The 27,001-nt window shown below is 39.6% G+C and overlaps 1 protein-coding gene across 1 annotated transcript in view; it reads right to left on the bottom strand.

Moving 5' to 3' along the window:
• Positions 1-27,001, bottom strand: part of DLGAP3 (DLG associated protein 3) — a 2,055,905-nt gene that overhangs the window by 1,237,617 nt on the left and 791,287 nt on the right. The window contains exon 3 of the mRNA XM_044059263.1: positions 13,437-13,551. Within this exon, the coding sequence (XP_043915198.1) occupies positions 13,437-13,551 (115 nt within the window). The remainder of the gene's footprint in view (positions 1-13,436; positions 13,552-27,001) is intronic.

Here is a 27,001-nt window from a genome sequence, read left to right on the forward strand (position 1 = left end):
ACATGGTGAACTTGGGAATTCTGAGGAAGTGTAGCAATTGCCTTATGTACACAGACCACCCTCTCCTCTTACCTCCCAACACTCAGACTTGTGAGAGATGCACTTATATATCCATATTGGAAGCCATGCACTATCAAGCCAAGACCAGAATAGCTGGTCAAGAGGAGAAGATCAACACCTGCACCACACCACATGGAACACATAGCCCTCCAGAGCACCCGCCATCACAGCTCTCACATAAAAACACAAACCACACACCCACCTTTGTGGAGGGTCTCAATAGAAATCTACCAAACAGCAGAAACCTCCAAGGCAGAAACGCACTCGACCACCACAACACAGCACAAACCACAAGACACATAGCTCACCTACACATTGCGCCCCTCTACCTAAGCCCCTAAGGCAAAACAGCTTGTCCAATACACTAATCATAAATGAATCAATAGTGAGACAAACTGATATCCCACTCACTAGGTTGAATAATGCAAAGGTAAGTCAGCTATCAGGTGCCAGAATCCGACACATAACACAAGCACACATGCACTCAGGACATTCCACAACAAGTACAAGTAGGAATCTGTCACTGTCCATGAGGGTGTGAATGACCTGAGATGCACCTCCCTGGACTACATGAAAACAGACATGGAGGAGCTCTCGGATTGTGTGGCCTAAGCAGGTATGAACCTTGCCCTTAGCAGCATCCTACCATTACCCAGAATGATACCGCAGTACAAGCAGAAAATGATTGACTTCAACACTTGGCTAAGTTTCTGGTGTCATTCTAAGGGGATCCATTATCTGTCTGCTTGGGATGACATGATTGACAGATCTTGATGCTTTGCCAAAGATGGCCTGCATCTGTCACCCCTAGGTTTCCGGATACTGGCTAAGGCTCTTGCCACCCCTATAATGCCTTTTTTAGGCGATGTTCCAAAGACCAAATTACCACCATAACAGCCATAAATAAATACAATCTGAGGATCATGATGCTCAACGCTAGAAGTCTAAATCTCAAGATGCACTTGCTTGAAGCACTCCTCAAACTGGAATACACTGATATTTGTGCTGTAATGGGGACCTGGTTTAAAGCAGCAGAAAGCACCCCTGCACTAGCAGGCTATAACTCATTCCACACCTTTCGGCCCCAGAACATAGACCAAAGCTCCAAAGGCAGTGGTGTCTCCATCTTCATAAAGGATATGCACACCTCCAGACTAGTAGCCCAGCATAATGGATCTGAGATACTTCGGGTACAACTAACATTGGGTAAGATGACGATTCAGGTCATAGCCTGTTATACATCTCCAACCATGTCCCAAGACTCTCACTCCACATTCTTAAGCACCCTGGAAACTAGTAGGGTCCAACCCAACACTCTCATGCTAGGTGACTTCAACTACCACTCCATCAAATGGGAAAACTACTCATGCACCAATACACTGGTTGAATGTTTCCTGGAATTCATCAGTTCCAATGCCCTGGACCAGCTCTCTCTTACCCCTACGAGAGGAAGCAACATGCTTAACCTGGTTATTACTAACATGGGCAACCATTGCTCTACACCAATAGTCAATTCCTCCCTGGTTATATCCAACCACAAACTAATCACCATGGAAATCCACATCTCACCCACACCACCAGCAAAGGTAACCACCATGAAAAACTTCTCCAAAACTGACTTTGGGCTCCAAAAGACAAAGGTGGCTAACTTCACGGCACCCATGTCAATGGAAAATAGATGCATGACTGCCAAATCATACACCAGTGCACTGCATGAACATGTACATAATTGCATGGAACTAGCCATACCCAACAGAACCAAGACGCTCTTCTCCAAAAAAAGGAAGCCAATCTGGTTGTCCCCTACCATTAATAAACTCTACAACAGAAGGAGGAAACTGTTGCAGGAAAAGGTGACATCCCAAGACTGGAAAAACTCCTTTATTAGCCTCAACAAAAAGTTGAAATCCCTCATCAAAAGCTCTAAAGCCAGCTATGAAGGCAGAATTGCGTCAGATACTAAAAACAACCACAAAGTCTTCTATAGTTATATCAAGAACTTTCATGGCAATACCCATGTTTGCTCTGAGTTACTGCACAATGGTACCTCCTATACTGAGCCAACAGATATTGCCAACATACTGGCTATTAGATTCAGTGCAAACTTTATCCCTCTCTCCCTCCACTAAATGACCAATCACAATACCGGAGGAATGCCAGGCACCCAGCATTACCACAGCACAGGTTAAAGCTGCATTGTCCAAGGCCAAGAATACAGCTTCCATGGGACCCGACAATATCCCTGGATGTGTTCTACAAGAACTACAAAGTGAACTGGCACCACATCTTGTGTGCCCTGTTGAATCACAGCCTCACCTCAGACTGTGTCCCTACCAAATTGTGCACTGCTACAGTTATCCTTCTCCATAAAGGGGGAGTGACTACAGACCCTGGGAATTATTGCCCCATTACCCTGACAGGTCTGAGATGTAAGGCTATGGAGCGCATCATCATGGACCTAATTAACAAGGATATAGGAAATCTTCAAACTCTAGATCCCACGCAATTTGGTTTTGAGAAAGGTAGATCATGCCTGCTCAACCTTGTTGACTTCTTTGAGTCAGTCACCAGAGCTGTGGATGAGGGCAAAGCAGTTCATACAGCCTAACTTGATCTGGCCAAGGCCTTTGTTACCATTTCCCACTTAGGAATTATTGATAAACTCACCAAACTAGGCATCAACCTCTATATCACTAGGTGGGTTGCAAATTGGCTCAGAGATAGAACCCACAGTGTGAAAGTAGCAGACTCCAAGTCAGACTGTTGACCAGTCACGAGTAGAGTCCCACATGGATAGGTCCTGGGTCCTCACCTGTTTGGCATCTACTTCTCAGAAGAACAGGCCAACATGGAGGGACTATGGCTGACCAAGTTCGCAGACGAGTGCAAGCTATGAGCCATTGTTAATTCCCCAAGTGATGCAGACATCCTACAGAAAGGCTTCACTAAACCAATGACTGGTGTCGAAACCATGGTCTTAAGCTTAATGTCAAAATATGCTTCATCATCCCTTTTGGGAAAAACTCAGTTCCCACTAATTACCACATTGACATGAGCCCACTGAAGGTGTTATAGGAGATCTGGGGACACAGGTTGACAGCAACCTCTCCTTCTACCACCACATTTCCTCTGTGGTCAGAAAGTCCTTCTATGTGGTACATCTCATTACCAAGGGTTTTGCATCCAGGAAGAAAGAGGTCATCATCTCTCTCTACTCTTCCCTCATAGGCCAGTTATCGAGTATAATGCCCCATTTGGCATGTACCTCACTAGACACATGCAACAACTGGAAAGGCCACAAAAGTACCTCTTGAAGGGGATACTAGGCCTTAAACACACGTCCTACACAGACAGACTAAAAAAACTCCAGCTATTCTGTGTCTCATATCTTCTACTAAGAGGCGATCTCTGCTTGACTTACAAAGCCATGTCTGACCCAGCTCTGTTAGAAATGCTACACCTAAATAAATCCCAATCCCTCCGCACCACACACTCCAGAGACCTCAACCTCATTACCACAATCAACAGAACATGCTGGAGGGACAGGTTCATAACACAGAGACTGCCCATGCTCTGGAATAGACTTCCCATACATGTCAAGCAGAGCACCTCGCTGGCCCTCTTCAAGAGAAATCTTGATGAGTAGATGGGAAATAGAAAGGTTCACTCCGGGGATCCCTCCAGTGGCTGTACTTGATAGAGGCACTGAATACTAACATCGGGTGGCATGATGCCAGGGCACTTCTATAGGCTAGGCTTGTAAAGGCTCCAGAGCCATTAGCCTAGTACACACCTATGAACCTATGAAGACTCCCCACTGGCACAGCTATATGGCTGAGATCTTAGCTGAGTGGCCAAGCCAAGGCCACCAGCATTCACCCTGTCCAACCAGTGCTTCATGTCCCTGCCCAAGTAGCCGACACACACACACGTTAAGGTCTGATTTACACACACACACACACACACACACACACACACACACACACACACACACACACACACACACACACACACACACACACACACACACACACACACACACACACACACACACACACACACACACACACACACCTGGGAAAGGCAGGCACATGTTTACTAGCTATGCCCCCTTTTGCCCAGACATTAAGGTAGTTATCACTGCCACCAGCCAGCTCCTTTTCAGCTACTTTAAGACCTTTAACAAAGAATGTCCAATCTTACTGTGTAATGTTACTAGCAATACAAATGGTAGCTTGACCAAGAGCAAGGCTATTATGAGTGTCCTACAGAATGTCACCAAATAAATATGCATGTACTCTCAGAATATAAATATGTCTCTACACAGATCAGCCACAATGAAAGGTTTAAATATATTTAATAATAATAAATAAAAGAACAAGATGATAATCAGTATATGCTTACAGTTACATCAGAGTTCAAAATCACAGGAAATATTTAAAACAACATTGCAGAACAGTCTCAAGTAAATAAAGAAAAACATTTAAGCTAAGCTTTGCTATATTACTGACTGTATCTAAGAGAATTACTGTACCCTAGTAATTTACTTCAGAGCAAGCAATGCAGATGTGATGAGTGGATTTTGATGTTGTCAGGTCAAAGACAAAATACAGACTACAGTGTCTCGCTAAGAGACTTCCCAAATTAATATCTCAAATATTACTGCTGGGATAGCTTGCAGAATGACATAATTTCTTGTCATTTGACTCTATCCCAGGTGAATACCCTACCCGATGCAGCTGGTAGCATTTAGCATCTACTTGTGGAAATACATAGACGAGGGCTTTTCTTAGACCTAAGGCAGATCCTGGAAGTCATAAAACAATAAAACACTTACAAGACAATACAGAAAACTTCTAGTTCAAGATATTGTGTCTGTTACTGGACTGAAACTGAAAGATGAAATCCTTTTATTACATGGCCATAAGGTAATTTAATTTCAACTATGTTTCTGAAGTTAATCTCTTGTGTTCCAGTTTCTATTGTTAAAATATATACATCTAAACAGTAACAATAGTGCAGCTACATTTCTGTTCTAATCCAGTAGGGCATGCTGTGGTTACATCTTTAAACAGCACTTTGTAAAATACCTCTTCAGCACACATCTGTACAAACCATCTTATATGACATACAGTTCTAATACATTTGTAACACAAACATCTTATATGAATCATGTTGATATTCACAAATGACATATAATTATTTACAAAATTCCAGCTAGCTGGGCTGGCAGTATCTCCTTTCAGGGAAATTATGTCTTTACTTAATCTGTTTTTCTACATGGAGACCACCATCGTATCTCATACTTATAATGCTACCTATTCTTAACACTATAAAATACACCTCCATGTGCATACCCTATATAGTCTGCCATTGTTAATCATTTTTTTTCATTGACTTTGTGACAGTTGTTCAGACTTTGTGCTGTTGATGTTTTGCTAGTATTGGTCTAAACTGCCCAATGTTGCAAAAGTTCTATACCTGCCTTCTTGTGGCTAATAAGGTTCTTTGGGTGGATTCACTTACCTACTTAACAAATGTGAAATTAAATAAAATAACATGGCAGAAAACTACAAGGAATGCACCTGCATAGAAAACAAAACTTTCTATGCATGTTATAAAAAGGGGAAGCATGCTGGGTCATTAGAAATGGGATGATCTGATGGTATGAGGCATGGAGTCTGGCAAACAGACTGTGATAAAGTTAAGCACAAAAAATTGAGGGAGAGTGTATCCCCTAACCCCGTTCAGTCAAACAGGGGCTGTACCAATGCATGCCAGGAAAATGAACCAAGGAAATAATAACTGGGCAGAATTATGGTCGTCAATGTTGTAAAGTATTCTTTAAATGTCCAAGGAAATCAGATAACATTAACGGTTTAAATGAATGATTTCTCATGGATCAATCTTGTTTGATCAGTAATGTTGATTTAAAGTGTAGCAAAAGCAAAGCATTGATGCATCAGTAAGTGGAAGAAAAAGGAGATAAACCATATTTATGAAAAGATATGGGTGTGTGAAATATTGACATCTTAGAGTGTAAAAGCATAATAATAATTTGGCAAGTGCTTAAGATAATAAAGCACAAAAAAAGATAAATTCAGTGTGATGTCAGAAAAAAATGTGAATGTGAAGAAGCACACTGGTAAGAAAATGCTCTATATTATACAAGAAGGGACAGAGAGGTACAAATATGTGAAGACACAAAAGAAAACAAAAATGAGAGTGATGCATAAAAGAAACTGTAGGTGAAATAAGGGCATGTTACGTGAGAGAATTAGCCAGCATAAGGAAAGGAGAATAGGATAGATCTATAATAAAGAAGGAGGCACTTTACTCAAAGCATAGTTTCCCAGATGTGGTTTCTTTGCTGATGCCAACATGGCCAACTAGCCCAAAGGTGAGGAGGACTTTGAACATAGGCAGGCGTGCCAGAGAGAATTATCTCAACATAAAATGGTTGTTCCAGAGAAGCATAGGGGAATTGGAGAGAAAGTAAAAAGAAATAGGAGAGGAATGGCAATTTTATTTTCTTGGGGGAATTGGTGTAATAGTGAAGATGTTTACCTCACAGGCACAAGGTACATGGTTTGATTCTCACTTTTGGTCATTGTCTGGTTATTGGTTACACATGTACCAGTCTGCAGACTGACTGCCTAATATTTATTTAAAGGGGATGGTTGGCATAATGGTTATGGTCTTTACCTCACAGTTAAAAAGTACAGAGTTTGATTCTGACCTGTGATTATTGGCTAGGCTTGCTATAGGCCGCAAACTGATTACCCACTATTTACCTATGAACCTATAAAATAGGATTACACACTATCACAGAAGTGTAGGAAAAATCAAGAAGAGAAGAGAAGTGGACAATATGGAAAAGAAAAATAAAACATCTAGAATGGAAGATTGAAAATATTTATGGACCAATGAGGGAGGTCTCAAAGTATTTAATCATGTTAGAGGACTGGGAAATGGTAGCCCAGTACAAGGCAAACTTGACTGTAGATGCAGCTAAAGCTAGATTACTTAGAAATCAAGAATACCATTCAAAGACAAGCAGTTGGCTCCACCTCCTAAAAGAACTTGAAAAAGTGGATGGGAATGACATTGTGAGAGAGAGAAGCATTGGGGCCGGTCAGTTCAACTTCTTTTAAAACATTACAGCAGAGGCTAGCAGATCAGAAATTCTTTTAATCAGCAACATTGGAAGTAAGCTGTAAAATGTATTAGTTTAAGGGAGAGATGGATTTCTTATCATAATTTATAGTCATAAAAACTACAAACAGATTAAACAAAATATATGAGCTGGAAAACTGAGCTTTAAGCAGGGATGGGAAGATGAAATAAAACAGCAATGTGAAATAAATATAGATAAAGAAAACATTTCTAAAAGTGATTTTTGGAGGTTATTTTGACAAATATCAGCAGATTATCTGGTGTGAAGGTTCAAGGAGAGAATAAAAAAAGCAAATACAATACAAGAAATAACAGATAATGAAGAGCACATAATAACTACAGATTAGGGAACTACAGAAAGGTTAAGCTAATTTTATGAGTAGTTCTATGTTAGCAGAGACATGAACAAAGATGAAATATGATGGTGGAAGGACATGGATAGATATCACATTTGAGAGATTGGTAGGAGTTGCATGCAGGTATCACAGTGGCAGAAGTTGAAACAGCAAGTGCCATACTAAAGGGAGAAAAAACATGGAGTTATGATGTTGTTTGAAAAGAATTATACAAATGGAGAGTGGAAACATTACATGACAAACTAGTTATGGAATTTAACTTTGTAAACACTGCCTACCTTGGCCTACCTTGTCCTGGCTAAGGCATTTGACACAATACTCCACTCAGGCATTGCTGACAAACTCAAGAGGTTAGGTATAAATGTTTATGTTACCTGTTGGATAGACAGTTGGCTTACAGACATGACCCAGGAAGTTAGAAGTGGGGAGTCCACCTCTACAAAGAGGCCAGTCACAGTGGAGTCCCTCAGTGAATGGTCCTAGGACCTCTCCTTTTCGGCATTTACTTCTCCTAAGTCAAGGCCATTGTCAGGCTGATCAAATCTGTAGATTATTACAAATTAGGAGCAGTCATAGAATCACCCACAAGTGCTAATGTTCTCCAAGCAGGGCTGACATGGACAAATAGCTGGTGTCAGAGCCATGGACTAAAACTAAATGCCAAGAAATGCTTAACAGTATCCTTTAGGAAGTCAGACACTCCTGGTAACTATCATATTGACAACGCACCCATAAGAGTTGACTCAGCAGTCAGGGACTTGGGAAAACACACACATAGGCAGTAGTCTATCCTTCAACTATCACATGTTTACAGTACTGAGGAAATCATCATATGTTGTCCAACTTATAAACAAAGGTATGGCATCTAAGTCTAAGGATATAATTGTTCCACTGTATTCTGCATTCATCAGACCTGTCACTGAGTACAATGCCCCCTTTGGTATTTACCTAACCAGGCATATCCAACAATTGGAATGTGCACAGAGGTTCCTCATTAAAATCATACAGGGCATAAGTAACATGTCCTATGAAGAGCGCCTCAAGGCCCTATCCCTGTATTCTGTCTCCTACAGGCTGTCGAGGGAATCTCTATGCCTAGTATACAAGGCATTGCTGGACCCCACTGTGCTGGACCTCCTTCATATTTGAAAAATAAGCAGCACCAGAATTGCCCATTCTAAAGACTTAAACCATGCCTGTGATATAAATAGGACTTGGTGGAGAGACAGGTGTAGATCCCAGAGACTAGCCATTCTCTGGAACAGGCTTCCCATGAAAGTGAAGCAGAGTTCCTCCTTAACCCAATTCAAGTGTAACTTAGACAATGGATAGGGAGCAGGAACTTCATTGCCAGTTTGGCACCTTTATCTCTAATGGACAGAGACAGCCTGTACATGGTTCATCTCCCATGCCCCTGCTTGTACATGTTTCCTCTCACAAGCCCCTGCTTACACTTATCAAGGCTACCAGAACTTGAGATTTGTGATGCATGACTATGCTTAAAAAGGCCCTTGTGGTTGTTAGCCTAGTAAACACCTATTAACCTATGGAATATTGACCAGTGGATGGATGCACTAATGGCAGTACAGTTAATGTTATACTGTGCTGTGGTAGTGAAGCAAGAGATGAGACTTAGGTTGATGCTCTCAGTTTGCTGGGCATTCTGTGTTCCACACTTATCCATGGTAATGACCTTTTGGTAGGGACAGAAAGGAAGAATTTCCAAATGTATGCAACAGAAATAAGGATCATTCTCATGATAGCGGAGTTCACTCCTAGGGAAAGAGTGAAGACCTTTGCAATCTGGGAGAATCTCAGAAGAGAACTCTTACTTATCAGTGTAGAGAAGATTCTTATTCTATTTCTTCTGCCAAGCAGCACAGAACCGAGCCCAGATCCCCAAACTATTTTTTCCAAACATGTAATGCCCCCGAATGAGGCTTAAGTTTTGCTTCTTTAAGGCTGGAAGTACTAAACATAAATTACAAGATTTAGACTCCTTCCCAGACACTCAGTATTCACACTTTGCTGCAAAGACAGACTTTTGTCTAAAAGGCAGCTCTTCTGATCTGCACCACTGTTTCTCACAACTCTAGAACAGCCAGAAAAACCGAAAGTGGGACCATGTTCCTATTCAAATCTTTCTGTCCATCTAAAATTCACTGGAGCCCCTTAACAAAAATGACAATGTCCCAAACTGGATAATTCTATCCACTCACTCAGATAAAAAAGGTTGTGCTAGATGTGCTCACGTGCCCTTTGCTCAGAGCTCACCTGCTTGTTCTCTCTTGATTGCTGATGCAAGTAACTGGCCTTATTGCAGCTCAGTCACATCAAAGCCATACCATATCAGTTATGCCTGTCCAGAACCCTAATGGCAACCCTAAAAGTCCCACTCTCTCCCAAATCTTAATCCTCAACCTCACTTCCTCACTGTAAAAGTCCAACTTGCTCCATAACCCTAACACAAACCTGATACCCTGCATTTAAACCTTCCAGTTCCTATCTAACTCTAATCCCAATGCAAAACAAAAGTCTAAAGGAGAAGAGCAATGTTTGAAAGTTACTGTTCTCCTGCATTTCTGGTCTTTTGTTTCAGCTTGTCAACACTCTGCATTCTGAGTGCCGACATTTCATTAGAGAGCAAATGGGACACCTGGGAACACACACACAGACACACACACCGACACACACACAGACACACACACACAGACACACACACACACACACACACACACACACACACACACACACGCACACACGCATCCACGCACACACGCATGCACACACACACACACACACACTTTGATGCAATGTAAGTCATCAGCTAAACTCCTATGGGGATGGCTTGGAATGGCCTATTTTCAAAAATAGATTTAATCCCCTGGTTGGTGGCACCACAATCTGTCCCTTTCCTTGGATGGGGAGAATACAGGTGTGTTGGCAGTGCCACCTTCCAGGGGTGATCATATACTGAATAGCCTCAAGGCCTTGCAGCTCTGCCTGTATGTTAGATGTGGCTCCCTGCCAGCAATATCAGAGAACACTGTCTGGACTGTACTGCCCAGCTGAGTCCTTTGTTAAGTCTGGGTTTTGCACAGAATAGGTAATGAGATTCAATAACACAGAATGTTACAGAATTTTGGCACCTGTTCCTTGCATAGTGAGACTCCCTTCAATTGAATACCTTGCGGTACACACTGTTCACCCCCACTTATGACATCATTGGAAGGTGCCACCAAATGACAGAATCTGGAAGTAATTAGACAGCTGTTTAGCATACAGAACATACCAACAAAAAGATTATTTTAACCTTACTAAATAAACCTCTACTAATGTAGCTAAAGTAAATATTTTAGAATCATAAAGTCCACTTTCCTTAATAATTACAAAAATAAGGTACAATACCTTTGAACATAATCTTTACCCAGAAAGGGTAGCAGGTCAGTTCTACTATAATTAGCAAACTCTGTCATACGATTAAAAAGTGAATGATGGGTGCTACCCTTTGAAGCAACTACATTCCTACTACTTGTAAACATGACCTCAGTATTTTACTCATAACCCAAAGCTTATGAATCTAGAAAATAATGAGGTCACAGTATCGCCATCAAACTGAGAGCTTCATCCTATGACCTCACTTCACCACCTCAGTAACAAATAGCATCTGATGCATTCCTACAACAGATGATGGTGGATTAATGAGAGAATCAGACCTGGTGTTAAAAAAAGTAAATCATAAGTGAAGAGTGACTGAAATTACTTCATCACATTTAACGGTGAAGCCCCCTGAGCACTCTATAGTGTATGCTAACCATAACTCTAACCATAACCCTAACTCTGTCTTTGCCCCTAACCACACACCTAACCTTAAGAAAAAAAACTTTCTGTAATACTACCAGTATTCAGACAAATACAGTAGTGTTATGGAGGGCTTTAGTGTAAAGATTGAAAAACAGAAATTGTTTTACTTTTGCAATCTTTTGCTGTTTTGGTGTTTATGGTTTTGGTAATGTAAGTATTCAGACCTAGTTTTACCAGTAATTTGTACTTGGCATTTGATGCATTCAAACATTTATAGCAGAATCTAATATTATATACTGACAAGGTAATTTACTTTTGTTAACTAATACTTGGCACCTATGATTAATTGTCCATATTTGTTATGCTTATAATCATATATAGTACTGTAAGCGGATCCACGGTGGTGCAGCAGTAGCGTTGTTGCCTCACAGCAAGAGGTTCTCTCGTTCGATTCCCGGCTGGAGTGCGGGGAGTGCCTTCTGTGTGGAGTCTGCATGTCCTCCCCGCGGTTGGGTGGGCGTTGGAAAGACATGCGTAAATGGGCATGCCCTTCGTTAAAGGTTGAACATCGAGCTGGCACCTCGGCTTTCGTGAAAATCTACTGCCAATCATTAGCAGACCGCAGTTCCACTGTGGCGACCCCTAACCAGGAAAAGCCGAAAGACAAACAAACAGTACTGTAAGTGTTCTACTGTATCTAAATGCTACAAAGAATTGTGCCTTTCTGCTGCTGTACCACTGTATTGTATTAGTGTTATTTTGGATCTTTTCTCCCCGACCCTCCACTGAAAATGGGCTCATCTTGGCTGAGTGGACCTTCCTGGTAAACAAATGCAACTAAATAAATGTTTATATATATATATATATATATATATATATATATATATATATATATATATATACACACACACACACACACACATACATGTATAGATACATAGATCTCTTTATATATAGGTATAGATACATATATATCTATATGTATTGTTTGTATATCTATACCTACATGTATATGTCTAGCTTTGTCTATAGATAATATAGACATATGTGTGTCTGTGTGTTGTCATATAAGAAACTCTTTTAAAACAAGATAAACTAATTTTAGAAGATACTTTAAATTGATTTTCTGATGCTTTGAAGTCTTAATCTTTGCACCACAGCATGTGGTGCAAAAACTGCAGAACAGCAAATTTGCCCATTAAGGAACATTTTCTTCTTGTATTTTGATGAGAGAAAGACTTTTAAAAATACAGTTTCCAAGCACTGACAACACTAAGACAAAGCAGTAAGCTTTAATCTTACTGGCATCACAGTAGGAAAAACATGTTGCAACCATAGACTTTAATGGGCACACCATTGCGCCTGCGTGAAGGTGCCACTTTAAAGTCTATGGATACAACACACATTATCCCAGTGCAACATCACAGTAGTAAATACTCAATTTATTCAGGCCATCATTTAATAAAAAATTACAAAGAATTTTAATTAAAAAAAATGATCAAATATATTGGTATATAAAAATCACTTTAACCTAATCCCAGAATTTCAGTTCATAATACGTTTTGTAGTTAAAAGCCTTACAGATATATTCAGAACGTGCTACTAAAATGCAGCTTTGACATTTACCATAGTTTTTGGCATTTTCCTTGCTAGCTTTATACCCCCATTCAATGGTTCACAACACAGACTGTAGCAGCAGTGCTGCTGAGAAACATTACTGTCTGCACTTGCTTTGATGAATTAGTAAGCCATCTTTATTGTATTGCACATTACATGCAGTCTAGTTATGAAGAAAGTCTCTCACTCGCTCGCTCTGCTTATTGCATCAGTTTATCATGTTTTATTAGTACAGCCTAGACTGTATGTGACTTGTATTAGTCATGTCTCCAGAGCTTTATTGGTGTTCTGTGAGAACAGTGATGTTAATGGATAAAATAAATAAATAAAGCAGCTTTAAAATACTCTTGCAATCTAAGTAAAGAATATGCAGAGGTAAAGAAACTACAGTACATTTACTGAACTAAAAAATGTTTGCCTTACCTGGCTGGCATTAAAAGAGCGCCCATAACTGAAACTTCGGGAATGCAGCTTGGAAGGTGTAGAAGAACTGGGCCTGTTACAAATGTAGGAATCAGAACAATGCTTGCAAGAATATCTAATAGGGAACAAAAGAAAATTCTTTTGTGTAAATAAAAACATCAAACACTTTTTATATACCAGTCAGCCAGAGGATATCTCTCACAGTATGGTCAAAAATGCAAACTGTAAAATTTCAAAGAAATCATATTGCTTTTTACTTCATGCTCGGTTCTAAGTATGAAAAATAATAAGGTGAAAATGCAGAAAAGAAGGCATGCATTAAAATATTAGCAAGATGAGGTAACGTAAAAGAAATGGTGCATTTCCCTCTTCTTTAGAAGGCCTAGGAGACTTTCTCTCTGATACCCTCCTTGTGGGAGGAATAAAGACACCTTATTGAAGTTTCCAGTAGTTTATTCAGTTAAGTAGGTATATGGACTACCTACTTAAATGAATATACTTTTTCAGCAAAGTGTCTTTATTCCTCCCACAGGGGGAGTAACAGAGAGAGAGTCTCCTAGATCTGCTAGCTTAATTGATTTTATCTGGACTTATCCTTTATACTTTGTTTCTTGTTTGTCCTGTCACCCTGTGGGTCACAAGAAGGATACCAGACTTCACTTGAGCCCTCTGGATTACCTCTGTTGTCTCTCCTTTAGAAGGGGTACTGTTTACAGGTGTGATAACAGTTCTCTTATGGCTTACCTTGCAGTACTGAATACTGCTCTCACTCTGAATCTTTTACACTGGAATTTGTTTTCTTCCCCTGGTGAGTTGTTCACTTGTTATAATTCCACACTTACTTGACCTATTCTTGTTCCCTTAATGAGCTGAGTTAACCTAATTTCATTTGTTTACTTTCTTATGATATTTTTCAAATCCAAAGCACCCCTTCCTATCAGTATTTATCGACTACTATACATATTTATCTTTTTTTTTCTTTTTATCAAACAGCTTTATTGAATTATCACTCGTGACATAAGCAAATTTATATTCATATAAAAGTAATCAAACTATATTATCATAACAAACATTATACTTCAAGTATACTGCTATATATCATATAACCTAAGCAATATTAAATAAATTATTCAATTCCTGCTTTTTTAAAAAAGAAACATCTTTATTAAACCATCACTTACTACACAGGCGGTCGTACATTTATATAAATGAAAACAAACCACACCGACACAATCATTAGTGAGAGAATCAGACCTAACATACATAACAGACCATACTGACACACTCCCAGTTGCAAACATTATACATCACTTATAAACTATCCAATCTTTCTCACTCAAACATTACATATTTATCTTTGACCACACTATGAATGTCCTTGATTTTTCACATTGGGTTTCTTTTAAACATTTTTACCTCAATGTGCATGTGCACTTCTGTCACTAACTGTAGATACACGTCCAAGAGGTAGGTCACTGTATGAATATGTCCCAGTGGAAGACAGGAGATGCAGGACTTAACCACGACTGATGTGTTTGCTCACTGTGATGAAAACCGAGTGGGTACATATCACTCATCTTGGATAAATCCTACTCATTCACAGTCTTTGGATGCATGCATTCCACTCTCTTTGGCTAATCTGTATCCTTGTATTATTTGTGAACTGAAAGCTGTACTGCAACAGACCTTCTGGGACAGAAGAAAAATAGCTCTGGGTATAGTTTTGGAATGACATGATGCTTTCCATTTTAAATGTCCAGAAAACTTGGAAGAAATGAATAAAAAAAAAGAAAGAGAGAAAAACACAAGCTGCTGGTAGATAAAAACAATTCCTGTGGTCTCTGTACTTTTTCTATCTTTCTAATTCTTCTTCTTCTTCTATTTTTCAATAAACATGGTGTAGGTCCTCACACCCATAGTTCAAAAACATGCAATGTCATTCACTTATCTTAAATTTTGCATCCAAAGTGAGAAAGCAATTAAAAAAAGTTAGAAAAGTTAAATGTCTTCACACACACTCTGAAGCCTGACATCATTGCAATTGCAGAGTCCTGTATTTAAGAGAAAGTCCTTCTACTTTTACATATATAAACCTAGACCAATCTGAAGAAATGAAAGGGAACATGGGTTTTGTTTCAATTTATCATGTCATGATGAAATTTGCAGCCAGTCATAACTGACAATGAACAAATTTTACTACCTTAGACAAGAAACAGAAGCAAGAAAATTACACTGCAGTTGCCTGCATTTTTCATCCTTCAAAAGAAACAAATAAAGATTCAATACTCTGCTAAAGCAACACTATCCCAAAAGCTGCAATACTTCTTGGTGACTTCAACATAAACCTTTGTGGCCCTCACAAGAGTGACATTAATGATGAAATCCAAGCAGACCTTGGTATACAGGGTCTTCAACCCACTGACTCAAATGTTACATCAAATAAACACTCTGCTGGATGTAGATAGAAACAAAATCCCCACTGTAGCTCTTCACTGCAGCTATCTTCCCCAGTTTCAATTACCATGACCCTATCTCCTTCAGTCTCATCTCTGCCTCTTAGTAGCAACCTCTGACAGAAATCCAATTCCAGCCAATATCACAGCACAGCATCACCAACCTCTCTCTAGTGCTTACATGCCAACATCTGGAATGAGTTGCTAAATACATAAAAATCCTTTCTATTAAACATTCAAAAGATGCTTTCCAAAAACAAATAAGTCTCCTATAGACACAATTTAACCACTGGGTAACTGGAGAAATGAAAGTTGTCTTTGAACTTGGGGATAAAGATAAATTCCAATGGAAGGAATCCAAGTAACCTTCAGATCACGATAGTCTTTAAGAAGTCATAATGCTACATCCATCATGTCTTAACAAATGATCAGGCTCCTAATCCCAAAGTAGTTTGGGAAACTGTAAACCTTCTTACATAGTGTTGTCACAAAGATAACTTGTCTTTACCATCCTTTATTAAATTAAATAAATTAGCTATAAACAGTTTTGTAATACACTTAGATTCAACTTTACTCTTTCAAAAAACAACCTTATATTTGTGTTGTCTAACTACCTTATACTTGCATTGTCTAACAGAACTACCACCTACCCCCATCCCACATTTTACTTGTGCATTTTTATAGAAATAAGAAACTCTTAAATCAAATTACATATGGCACTCCTCCCATAAATGATCAGCTTTCAGTCTTCCTTTATAAAGATTACCTCATGACCTCCTTCATCACATACTCATACATTACACAAAATATTATACTCTGCATTGGAAGTCTGCAATAATAAATAATCCCTGCCAAAATGGAAAAACATATCACTTCCTCAGACTGCTGCCCAATCCATTTCTTCCAACCTTAAGGAAAATATTAGAGAAAATAATCTATTTCTAACTACCTAATTATATCCAGTAATACCACCTCTTCTCCAGATCTAAGCATGGTTTCTGGAATGGGAGAAACAGTATGACTGTCGTTAGAACTCTTTCTGATGACACCTTAATCAATATGGATAAAGACAATTTGATTAATGTTGCATGTCTGAGCCTCTCCAGGGCATGTGACCATGGGATTCACAACTTACTCTTCAGTGCTATATCAAGCATAGATATTAATGATGAAGCAACAAGCTCGTCTAAAAGCATTATCTCGAACAGAAACTGTTAAGTCAAGGTACACCCTTTTCTGTAAGAGTAATCCCATCTAAATCAAGAAATTCTCATGGGTTAGGCCTTTCTACACCACTTTTCTACATGTTCTTTAACAGACTTTCATCTGACCTTCCCACTCTTCCAGATCTAGACCCTCCCTTGAAACAATTAAATAACCTCCAGAACAGAATATTGCCAGTCTAGACACCTGGCTAAATCATGTTGCCATTTTTGCCAACTACAAAAACATACAGTTGTGTGTAAGTGAACTTACCATAAGATTTGATGATCAAATAGATCAGTGTTGAAGTAGCCTAAGCTGGATGAGTTATATTCTGTCAAGGTGTTACCAAGCCAGCTAGTATATCAAATCTTAAGGCCATGTTCCACATGGCCCAACTGCTAATGGGCTTAAGGTGAGCCACTGAAAGTCAGTGGTTTGGGCATCAATTGATCGGAACCTTCATGGCATAGAAAGAGGAAGGCTAAAGTCCTGAAAATAGGAATATGCCAGGAAAAATTATAACTATTTATATCTGGATCGATTTATATGTGTGTGTGTGTGTGTGTGTGTGTGTGTGTGTGTGTGTGTGTGTGTGTGTGTGTATATATATATATATATATATATATATATATATATATATATATATATATATATATATATAAAACACATATACACAGACGGTCCACCACAATCCAAAATCTCTTCAGTATTACAGTTCCAGGCAGAAAATGAGTCTTGATCCATTCATTTAAAAAGCTAGATAGATTTTATCTTCATAAATAGTTAAGTCACCGCACAGTGGTGGAAAGCAAGCAAACAAACAAACTGGTTTCGCCCCCTGGCGTCATCAGAGTATTTGGATTGATATATCTATATATATATATATATATATATATATATATATATATATATATATATACATACACACACACACACACACACACACACACACACACACACACACACACACGTGTATATATATATATATATATATATATATATATATATATATATATGTATAGAGAGAGAGAGAGAGGGAGAGATAGATATACATATATATATATATATATATATATATATATATATATATATATATATATATATACATGTGTGTGTGTGTGGGGGGGTTCACTCTGGCAAAAAAGAACTGAGGGATGGAGGGAAGGAAGGAGGATGTGGCTACTGCATCAGTAATCTATTCAAATATATACAGCTACGATAAGTTTACTTACACAACAGTAATATGTTCATCATTAAATCACTATTACAGTAGTATAAATTGTAAGGTAGATTACCAAAGCTTAGAAAACCAGGAAGAAGGAAGACTGATGCTCCAGGCATCCGTGGAGAATGATCCTGCCCTAGATTTGGAGAATGAATCTAGTTTGTAATTATCTATGAACTACAGCGGACCAAGGTGTTGCCTCTGGGATACATTTGAAGTCCACCCCTTTCTAGAAAGCCACTGAGGAAACCAAGTGACTGTTAAAATGGGCCTTAATCCTGCTTAGACGTGACTTGTTATGGTGGGTATAACAAAAGGTAATAGCATAAGACAACCACTTGGAAACTGTTTGTCATTTTTGCTTACCCTTATAGGAAATGAACAGCTGATCAGAATTCCTAAAAGATTTAGTTCTGCTAATATTAATTCTGAGCTGGCTGTCAACATCCAGATTAGGCAAAACTCTTTCTCTTTCATTTTTAGATTCTGAAAGGAACACAGGAAGATGAATAGTTGACTAAATGTAAGTTCTGAAACTATTTTAGGCATAAATGAAGGCTGTGTTCTCATATATACCCTATTTTTATGAAAAAAATGAGATAAGGATGACCTTTCATAACAGCTTGTAAAAAGATCCTTTTCTTCCTGAGGTCAGTGCGATAAGTAACACTTAACGTACCTCAAATCAGCCTGATGAGCTGGTTCAAATGGAAAAAGTATTAGCTTTTCTAAACAAAATACAGATCCCAAGCAGCAGCCACCTGTTTTCTAGGTGGATGATATGCAAAACCGCTTTCAGAAACTACTAGAATTGAGACTGGTTAAGGGGGGGGGGTCTATGGTCAGATAAGAATTGTCAAAAGATAAATTGTATTAGAAAATTAAGAAAGGACAGAGGACAGTAACTCCCACATATTGTAGATCCAGGGGCACCTGAGCTTTAAAATGGTCCTGATTCTTAATAGGGTACTAACTTGAAAAGATTTTCCACATACTCATACATGATTTTCTAGTAGCAAGTTTCTTTGCCTCCCTTAACATCTGCTGCACGTTTTCAAAAAAATAGGTGCTTAAATTATATTAAAATTTTATCATGCAGGTAGTGAACTGAAGAGATTTCATGCGGGGGAGTATCAAACAACCGCTTCCTCTGTAAGGAAGCCTGTGGCAATTGCCATTAGCCATTTTCAAAAAAAGGGGGAGCCACTGTCACTTGGGCCAAAAGGGGGTAACCACAATTATCTCTTGGAGAGTCCTTCTAAAGCTTTTTAAGGACTTTGGGTGTGTGTCAAAAGGTTGGAAATGCATGCAGGAACTTTCTCATCCCATGTAGTGAAAAAGCATCTGTCTTCCAGGTCTGATTGCAAGGAATGCTAGAGCAGAACCTCTTTAGTTGTCTGCTGTCAATGGACACAAACAGATCTATTTGGAGTTCTCTACAGATGGATCATTTCCTGGTGTAACCCTGGTTTAGTTTCCATCTGTGAGGGTCTGTCCTGACCCTGCTCAAATTATATGCAATAATGTTTTCATGTGATGGAATGTAAGAAGCCTGGAGGGTGATATTGTGCTGAATTGCAACATAAGTTCATAGGTAAGTACTAAGCTGCCCTTGCAGGCCATTTTCAGCTTAGCCAGTTTCCCTTTTTGTGCTTAAATTAACCTGTCCAGTTTGGTTAGAGATCAGCCTTATTCATCTCATTCCGTTATCAATAATTATATCTTAACTGGTTCATGCCACAGACATTTTGAGGAGACCCATGCATGGGATAAAGCATTTAGGAACTGCATCTACCCATTAGCAGTACAGGGGCAGTTGTTGGGTAAATTTTCTGTTTCCCATCCATCAATCCAAGTTGCCCATGAAACTGGACACGAATGAACCTTGTTTCATGTGGAAAGGTGAGCCTGTTCCAATGCAGCAGTATTCTCAGCAAGACATACCTGTTCCTTCAAACCTTTCTGTTGATGTTGCAGAAGAAGTTTAGGTTTGTAAAGTGAGTATTTCTGATGCCACCTGACTTACAGAAGTCCAGTAAAACTATCAATACTGGGTCAAAGAATGCCTTGTATGCCAGACATGGTTCACCTCTTAACAGTGTATTGGATACTGAATATAATGACGGGGCTTTGAGTCAGTCCATGTAGGACATGTTTAGGCCTTGTATCCTTTTAGTAAGGCATCTCTTTGGGCATTCCAGTTGTTGCACGTGTCTGGAAAGATATATGTCAAATGGGCCATTGTATCCAATGACTGGCCTAAAGAGATGTGAGTAAAGGGGGACAATAAAAACCCTAAATCTAGATACAACCCTTTGTTTATAAGCTATGCAATAGAGAAGGACTTTCTTACAACAATGGACACAATGGACACATGTTTGTCAAAAGTTATGTCACTGTCCACATAAGTTACCAAATTCGAAACAACTAGGGTGTACTTTTGGGGGCATATTGTTAATGTCTTACTTTCCTGGGGTAGATGACTCCCCAAAGGATACAATATGGCATTTTTTGCATTTCATTTTAGTTCATGATTTTGGCACAAATTATTTGTTTGGGACAAACCTTTCTCCAGGACAGCTAAGTCATTTGGAGATTCAATTACTGCTCCTAGCTTGCAGTCATCTGCAAACTAAGTCAGCCAGAGCCTTTTGGTATTGCCTTTTACTTCAGAAAAGTAAGTGCCAGTAAGGAGAGGTCCCAGTACAGGACCCTGGAGAACTCCAATGGTGACCGATCTCTTTGTAGAGGTAACTTCCCCTGTTTTGATTTCCTACATCCTATCTGTGAGATAGATGGCCATCCAGCAGGTTACATATGGGTTTATTCCCATTTTTTTAGCTTTTCTATTATGTCTGAGTCGGGAATTGTGTCAAATGCTTTGGCCAGGTTGAGGTATGCGGTGTGTACTGTTTTGCCTTCATCCTTTGCTTTGGTGACCTTTTCAAAAAAAATATACCATGTTCATTAAACATGACCTGCCCTTGATGAATCCAAACAGACATTGTATGGAGGTTCCCTATATCCTGATTGATTAGTTACATGATAAGTTTTTCCATGGCTTTGCATATGAGGTTAATCAGACTTATGGGTCTGAAGATGGTCCTCCATTATGCAGGAAACGTATACTTCCCAAGCTACCATGGCTAATCTGCAGAGGGTGTAGGATCTGGTACCCTACTGTTTGTATATGTACCATATCGTGGTGGTGGTGTTTTCTGTAACCACTTGCACAGGTCCTGGAGACCAACACTGATTCAGATACATAACAGTGTTTGTTACTGCCAACATCTACTTAACATTTATGTATTTTGCTCTGCCCTATTTGTCCCACAGACCCTGATCTTTCACTCCCATGGATATAGCTTCCCAAGCAAAGTCTGAGACATCTCTTGTTACAGACTGGGTACATACTGGAAGGGGGAAGGACAGGCTAGGGTTGAGAGATATTTGGTCCATACACCATTAACTCCCTTATTACAAATGTCAAAACAGGAATCTGGAAAGCTGTGGGGGATCTGGAACTGATCTATGTAGAGGTCTACTGTTTTTTGAGGAAGAAAAGCCCTTTCGTGGGATGTGCCTAGCAGATGTCACTGGAATGCTATCCTGTAAGAAGGAATGAGGGAAGATTACTTACTGTTTATCCTAAATCCTCAGGAAAGAAATTTCTGAGATTTTCAAAATGACTTTGCAAGTCGAAGACAGTCATCTAAATATGGAAAGAAGTATATTACTGCAACATACAATGACCAATTACAGGCGTCATACACTTTGCAAACACCCCAGGGTGCTGTACCTAAGCCAAAGGGTAATGCAGGGGACTGAAAATGTAAACTAGATATAGAAAATCTTAAAAAAGTAGTCTGAAATCTTAGAGAATTGGCAGATGATAAGCATATTTTAGGGATCTATATTATAAGATTGATGTATGAAAACATCGAACAACATATGGTCGACGTCTTCAAACATCGACCTTAGAAAAAGACAAAAAAAAAAAAGAAAATACCCTAATGGGTTTAAGCAGGGGGGCAAGCCCCCTTGCACCCCCCACACCCCCTGCTACTTAAATATACCAACTCCGAGACCGCACTACATTGCAGTAAATGGAAATCTTCCCTTACGGAGATTTCCATTTACACGCCCGAGATTCTGAGCATTAGATATTCTTGTGTCGACAATGTCAGATTTGACATTGTCGGCTTTCGAGAATATAATATAGACCCTCTTTTAGAACTAATGTTGCAAGAAAACATTGATCTTTGAGACTTTGACATACATGTTGACAAAGGAAGGGTGGATGTCATATACTTTGCAAACACCCCAGGGTTCTGTACCTAAACCAAAGGGTAATGCAGGAGACTGAAAATGTAAACTAGATATAGAACAACTTAAAAAAATAGTCTGAAATCTTGGAGAATTGGCAGATGACAAGCATCTTTTACAGCTAATGTTGCAAGAAAACTTTGATCTTTGAGACTTTGACATAAATGTTGACAGAGGAAGGGTGCAGAATGGATCTCCAAGTTCCTTCTTTCTTTGGCACTAGAAAAAAAAATTGTATAAAATCCTTTCCTTTCATGATCTGGGGTCACTGGTTCTATGACCCCTGGGGCAGCATACACTGAATGACTGGTGAAAACAGTGCTGTCTGGTTTGGTGGGTGTGGAGGAATCTCCTGAAAAGGTGAAGGGTGTTTACACTCCCATATGTATCCTTTCTGGATGATTCTCAGAAGTCATTTGTCTGAGAATATCTGATGCCACAGAAAATACTGAGGTAGACTTTGGCAAAGATTTAAATGAATACCAGGGTGGTAATAGAGATTGCCTTAAGGGGTAGACAGTCTGACTTGCTGGACGGTCTTTTGTTCAAGGAAGCACCTCCCACCTTTTTAGAACCTCCTTGGCATAGCTTTTTGAAAGACTGTTTAGCTATAGATTGCTGAGCATGTTTTTTTTCCCCTGAACCGGAGGCAAAACTGTTAACAAATTTCATATAGGACGGTTGAAAAATTTGTGCAAGCCTTGAAATGAACTTCTGCCTTTCATTAAATCTTTTTAGGACTTCAGCTCTGACATCTTCAAGTAGGTTTTGTGAATGTGACCACATAAACATGAGATCACAGGATCATAGGAGGTTAGTAGGCTAATGACCCTAGGGTCCTTACAAGCCTAGCCAAGTACAACCTCTGTTCCCAAGAATATCAATGTATTAAGAAGAACTAAGTCAACAACTACTGCCCCTGTCCAAGAGGGACACAGGTGAAACTCCTGGGGTGAATTTGCGGTTTCTCATCCAATCATCAAAATTACACTTAAATCGGGTCAGTGACGTGCTCTGCTTCACGCGAATTGCAAGTTTGTTCCAGAGGAAAGGTAACCTCTGTCAGACATACCTGTCTGAGCAGTAAATCCTGTTGACGTCAGATACTAGGTTGAGTTCCCTAGAGTGAATGCATCTTATACCATTTGATTTATGGATGTGCAGCATTTCCATTAGAGCAGCATCTAAGATTGCTTTATATGCAAGGCAAAGGTCACCACTGAGTAGTCTGTAAGACACAGAGTATAGTGTCAGTGATTTTAGTCTGTCAACATATAAAATATGCTGAAGACCCTGAATTTTCTTTGTAAGAAACCTTTGAGGTCTTTTTAGTTGCTGCAGGTGCCTGATAAGGTACATACCAAAGGTATCATTGTACTCTGTTATTGGCCTGATGAGTGAGGAGAACAGGGGAGTCATAACCTCTTTTGTTCCAGATGTATTGCCTTTACTTATGAGGTGGGAAACTTAGAAAGCCTTTCTTACTACTGTGGAGATGTGGTGGTCAACCTCTGTGTCCAAATCTATCACAACTGATTGCATGCTTATGGTGTTGTTATTAATATGCTAATCTGCAGGATGCCACCTTTGCTGAAGGGGATGATAATGCAATTTTTTTTATTTGAGTTTTAACCAATGACTTTAGCACCAGTCGTTTGTCTGTGGAAGTTCCTCTTGTAAGATGTGACATTGTACGGGGACTCGATGACTGCAGTTTGCAGTCATCAGCAACATTTTTCAACCATAGGCCTTTTATTTTAGTCTCTACAGCTGAGAAGTAGATTCCAAACAATAGGTGCCCCAGCACAGATCCCTGTGGAACACCACTGGTTATGAGTCTGCTGGTGGAGGTAGAATCATGTATTTTGACTGTGCGTGTTTTATCGTTGAGCCAGTTTGCAACACACCTGACAATATATGGGTTGAACTCCTGGTGGGTGAGTTTATCAGTGATGCCTGAGTTGGAAATAGTGTCAAAGGCCTTGATCAGGTCCAGGTAGGCTATATGCATGGATTTGCCTTCGTCCAGGGCTTTGGTGACGGTCTCAAAAAAGTCCACCAAGTTCAAGAGGCAGGATCTCTCTTTAACAAAGCCAAACTAGGTCGGGTCAAGCATTTGGAGGTCTCCTATATCTCTGTTGATAAGGGCTATGATAATTCTTTCCATAGCCTTGCAGATTAGGCTGGTCAGGCTTATGGGTCTATACTTTCCAGGGTCTGTGGAGGTGCCCCTTTTATGTAATGGGCTAACAACTGTTGTTTTCCATTCAGCAGATACAAACCCAGTCCTTAGACTGTGGTTAAAAAGAGTACCCAGTGGTGCAGCTAGTTCCTGTTTTAATTCATTTAGAATGCAGCCTGGGATATTATTAGACCCCATAGAAGCTGTGTTTTTGGATTTGGAGACAGCATTTACAACCTGCTCCTTGGAGATTCTAGGCGGAGGGCAGGTGGTAGGGATGCTTTGGGGGATATGTGGCAGGGATGGGGGGTTAGTTTTCACTGTACCCATCAGCTAGGCTGTTGGCTGCTTCTGTGGGTTCAGTATATGTGGTGCCATTAAAAAGCAGTTCTGTGCAGCTCTGGGATTTTCTTTTAAGGTTTCTGACATAGCTAAAGAAGGCCCTATGGTTATCATTAGTGAAAGAGGCTAATTTGGATTCCTAGTTAACTTTAGGATGCCTTACAAGGTGCCTTATTTGCTTGTTTAAGCTGAGGAGGGAATGCTTCCCATTCAGATACTGCTTTTGCTCTTGGACTGCAATTTCTTTCTCTTATTGTATAACGTGTTAATGACAGATGTCTACCAGGCAGGCTTGTTCTGTCTTGAGGATCTTGTTTTCATACGGCTGAGTCAATACATTTGTATAGATGCTTATACAATGTAGTGGTGTAAATCCCAGTATAGGTGTTCATGCCATCAGTGAGGGCAGGGGCTATGAAGCTATTAATGCTGTCATGTATTAGGTTGTAATTGGCTTTTAACAAGTTTTTTAGTCTAGTTGCTGCTAATGGGGGGGGGGGGGTCAGATATTATTGTTACTTCTAATAAGACTAATTTATGATTAGACCTCATTAGGGAGGACTGCACACATGGAGTGGTGCAACGATCACCCATGTTAGTGAGCACCAGATCCAGAATGCTTGGGTCCATTGTGGGCTTGTGGGGGTGTCAACCAACTGGTCCAGGGCATTGGAGTTGATGAAGTCCGAGAACCTTTGGGCAACTGTGTTAGTACATGTATAATTTACCCAGTCTATGGATCTGTAGTTAAAATCACCTAAAACCAGGGTGTTTGGTTGTATCTTGAGTGATTCAAGTATATCCAAGTATGCAGTGTGGGTATCCTGGTTCATGGACGGGGTCCTATAACTGACAATAACTTGGAGAAGGTTCTTACCTACAGTCAACTGGACCTGGATTATATCAAGGGAATGATTTTGTTTAACCAATTTAGAGGTACATTTATCTTTGACGAATATTGATACTCCACCTCCTTCAGTTCTCGCACTTTCAGTTTGAGGTCTGAATGTGTGGAAGGCATTATAACCTGGTATGGCTGGGGTGCTTTCTGCAGCCTTAAACCAAGTATCTGTGACTGCACAGATGTCAGCATCTTCTAAGATGAGGGCTGCTTCCAGTGAATGCAGTTTTAGGTTTACACTACTAGTGTTTAGCAGCATAACCTTAAAGTTGATTTTTGAAGATATTTTTATGTGGGGAATTTTGTTGTTGTGACATTGCCTAAAAAAGGCACTATGGGGAAGGCAAGAGCCTTAGCCAGTAACCGCAATCCCAAAGGTGAGAGATGAAGACCATCTCAGGCAAAGCAGCGTGGTCTAGCTACAATGTCATCCCAGGCTGACAGGTACTGGATCCCCTTAGAATGACACCAAAAACTAAGCCAATTGTTGAAGTCAATTACTTTTTGTTTATATTGTGGTATCATCTTAGGTGAAGGTAGTATGCTGCTCAAACCTAGGGATATACCTGCCTGAGACGGGTCTATATCAAATTCTCAAAAGCCGACAATGTTGAATCTGACATTGTTGACATGAGAATAGCGAAACTGCAGAACATCAAACAAGTAAACGGAAATCTCTGTAAGGGGAGATTTCCATTTACTTCAATGTAGTGCAGTCTCAAAGTTGGTATATTTAAATAATGGGGTTGTGGGGGGTGCAGGAGTGCTTGACCCCTGCCTACATCATTTAGTTTTTTTTCTGTTGTTTTTATTTTGTTTTTCTGAACATTAGATGTTTTAACTGTTCGATCACTAAAAGTTGACCTTTAGTGATTTGAACTGTTAAATATTCGATGTTCTAATATAGACCCCCCCCGAGACACTTATTCA

The sequence above is a fragment of the Protopterus annectens genome, chromosome 1.part2 (assembly GCF_019279795.1).
Source record: "Protopterus annectens isolate FY-2018-M chromosome 1.part2, PAN1.0, whole genome shotgun sequence".
In the NCBI taxonomy this organism is placed as follows: domain Eukaryota; kingdom Metazoa; phylum Chordata; order Ceratodontiformes; family Protopteridae; genus Protopterus; species Protopterus annectens.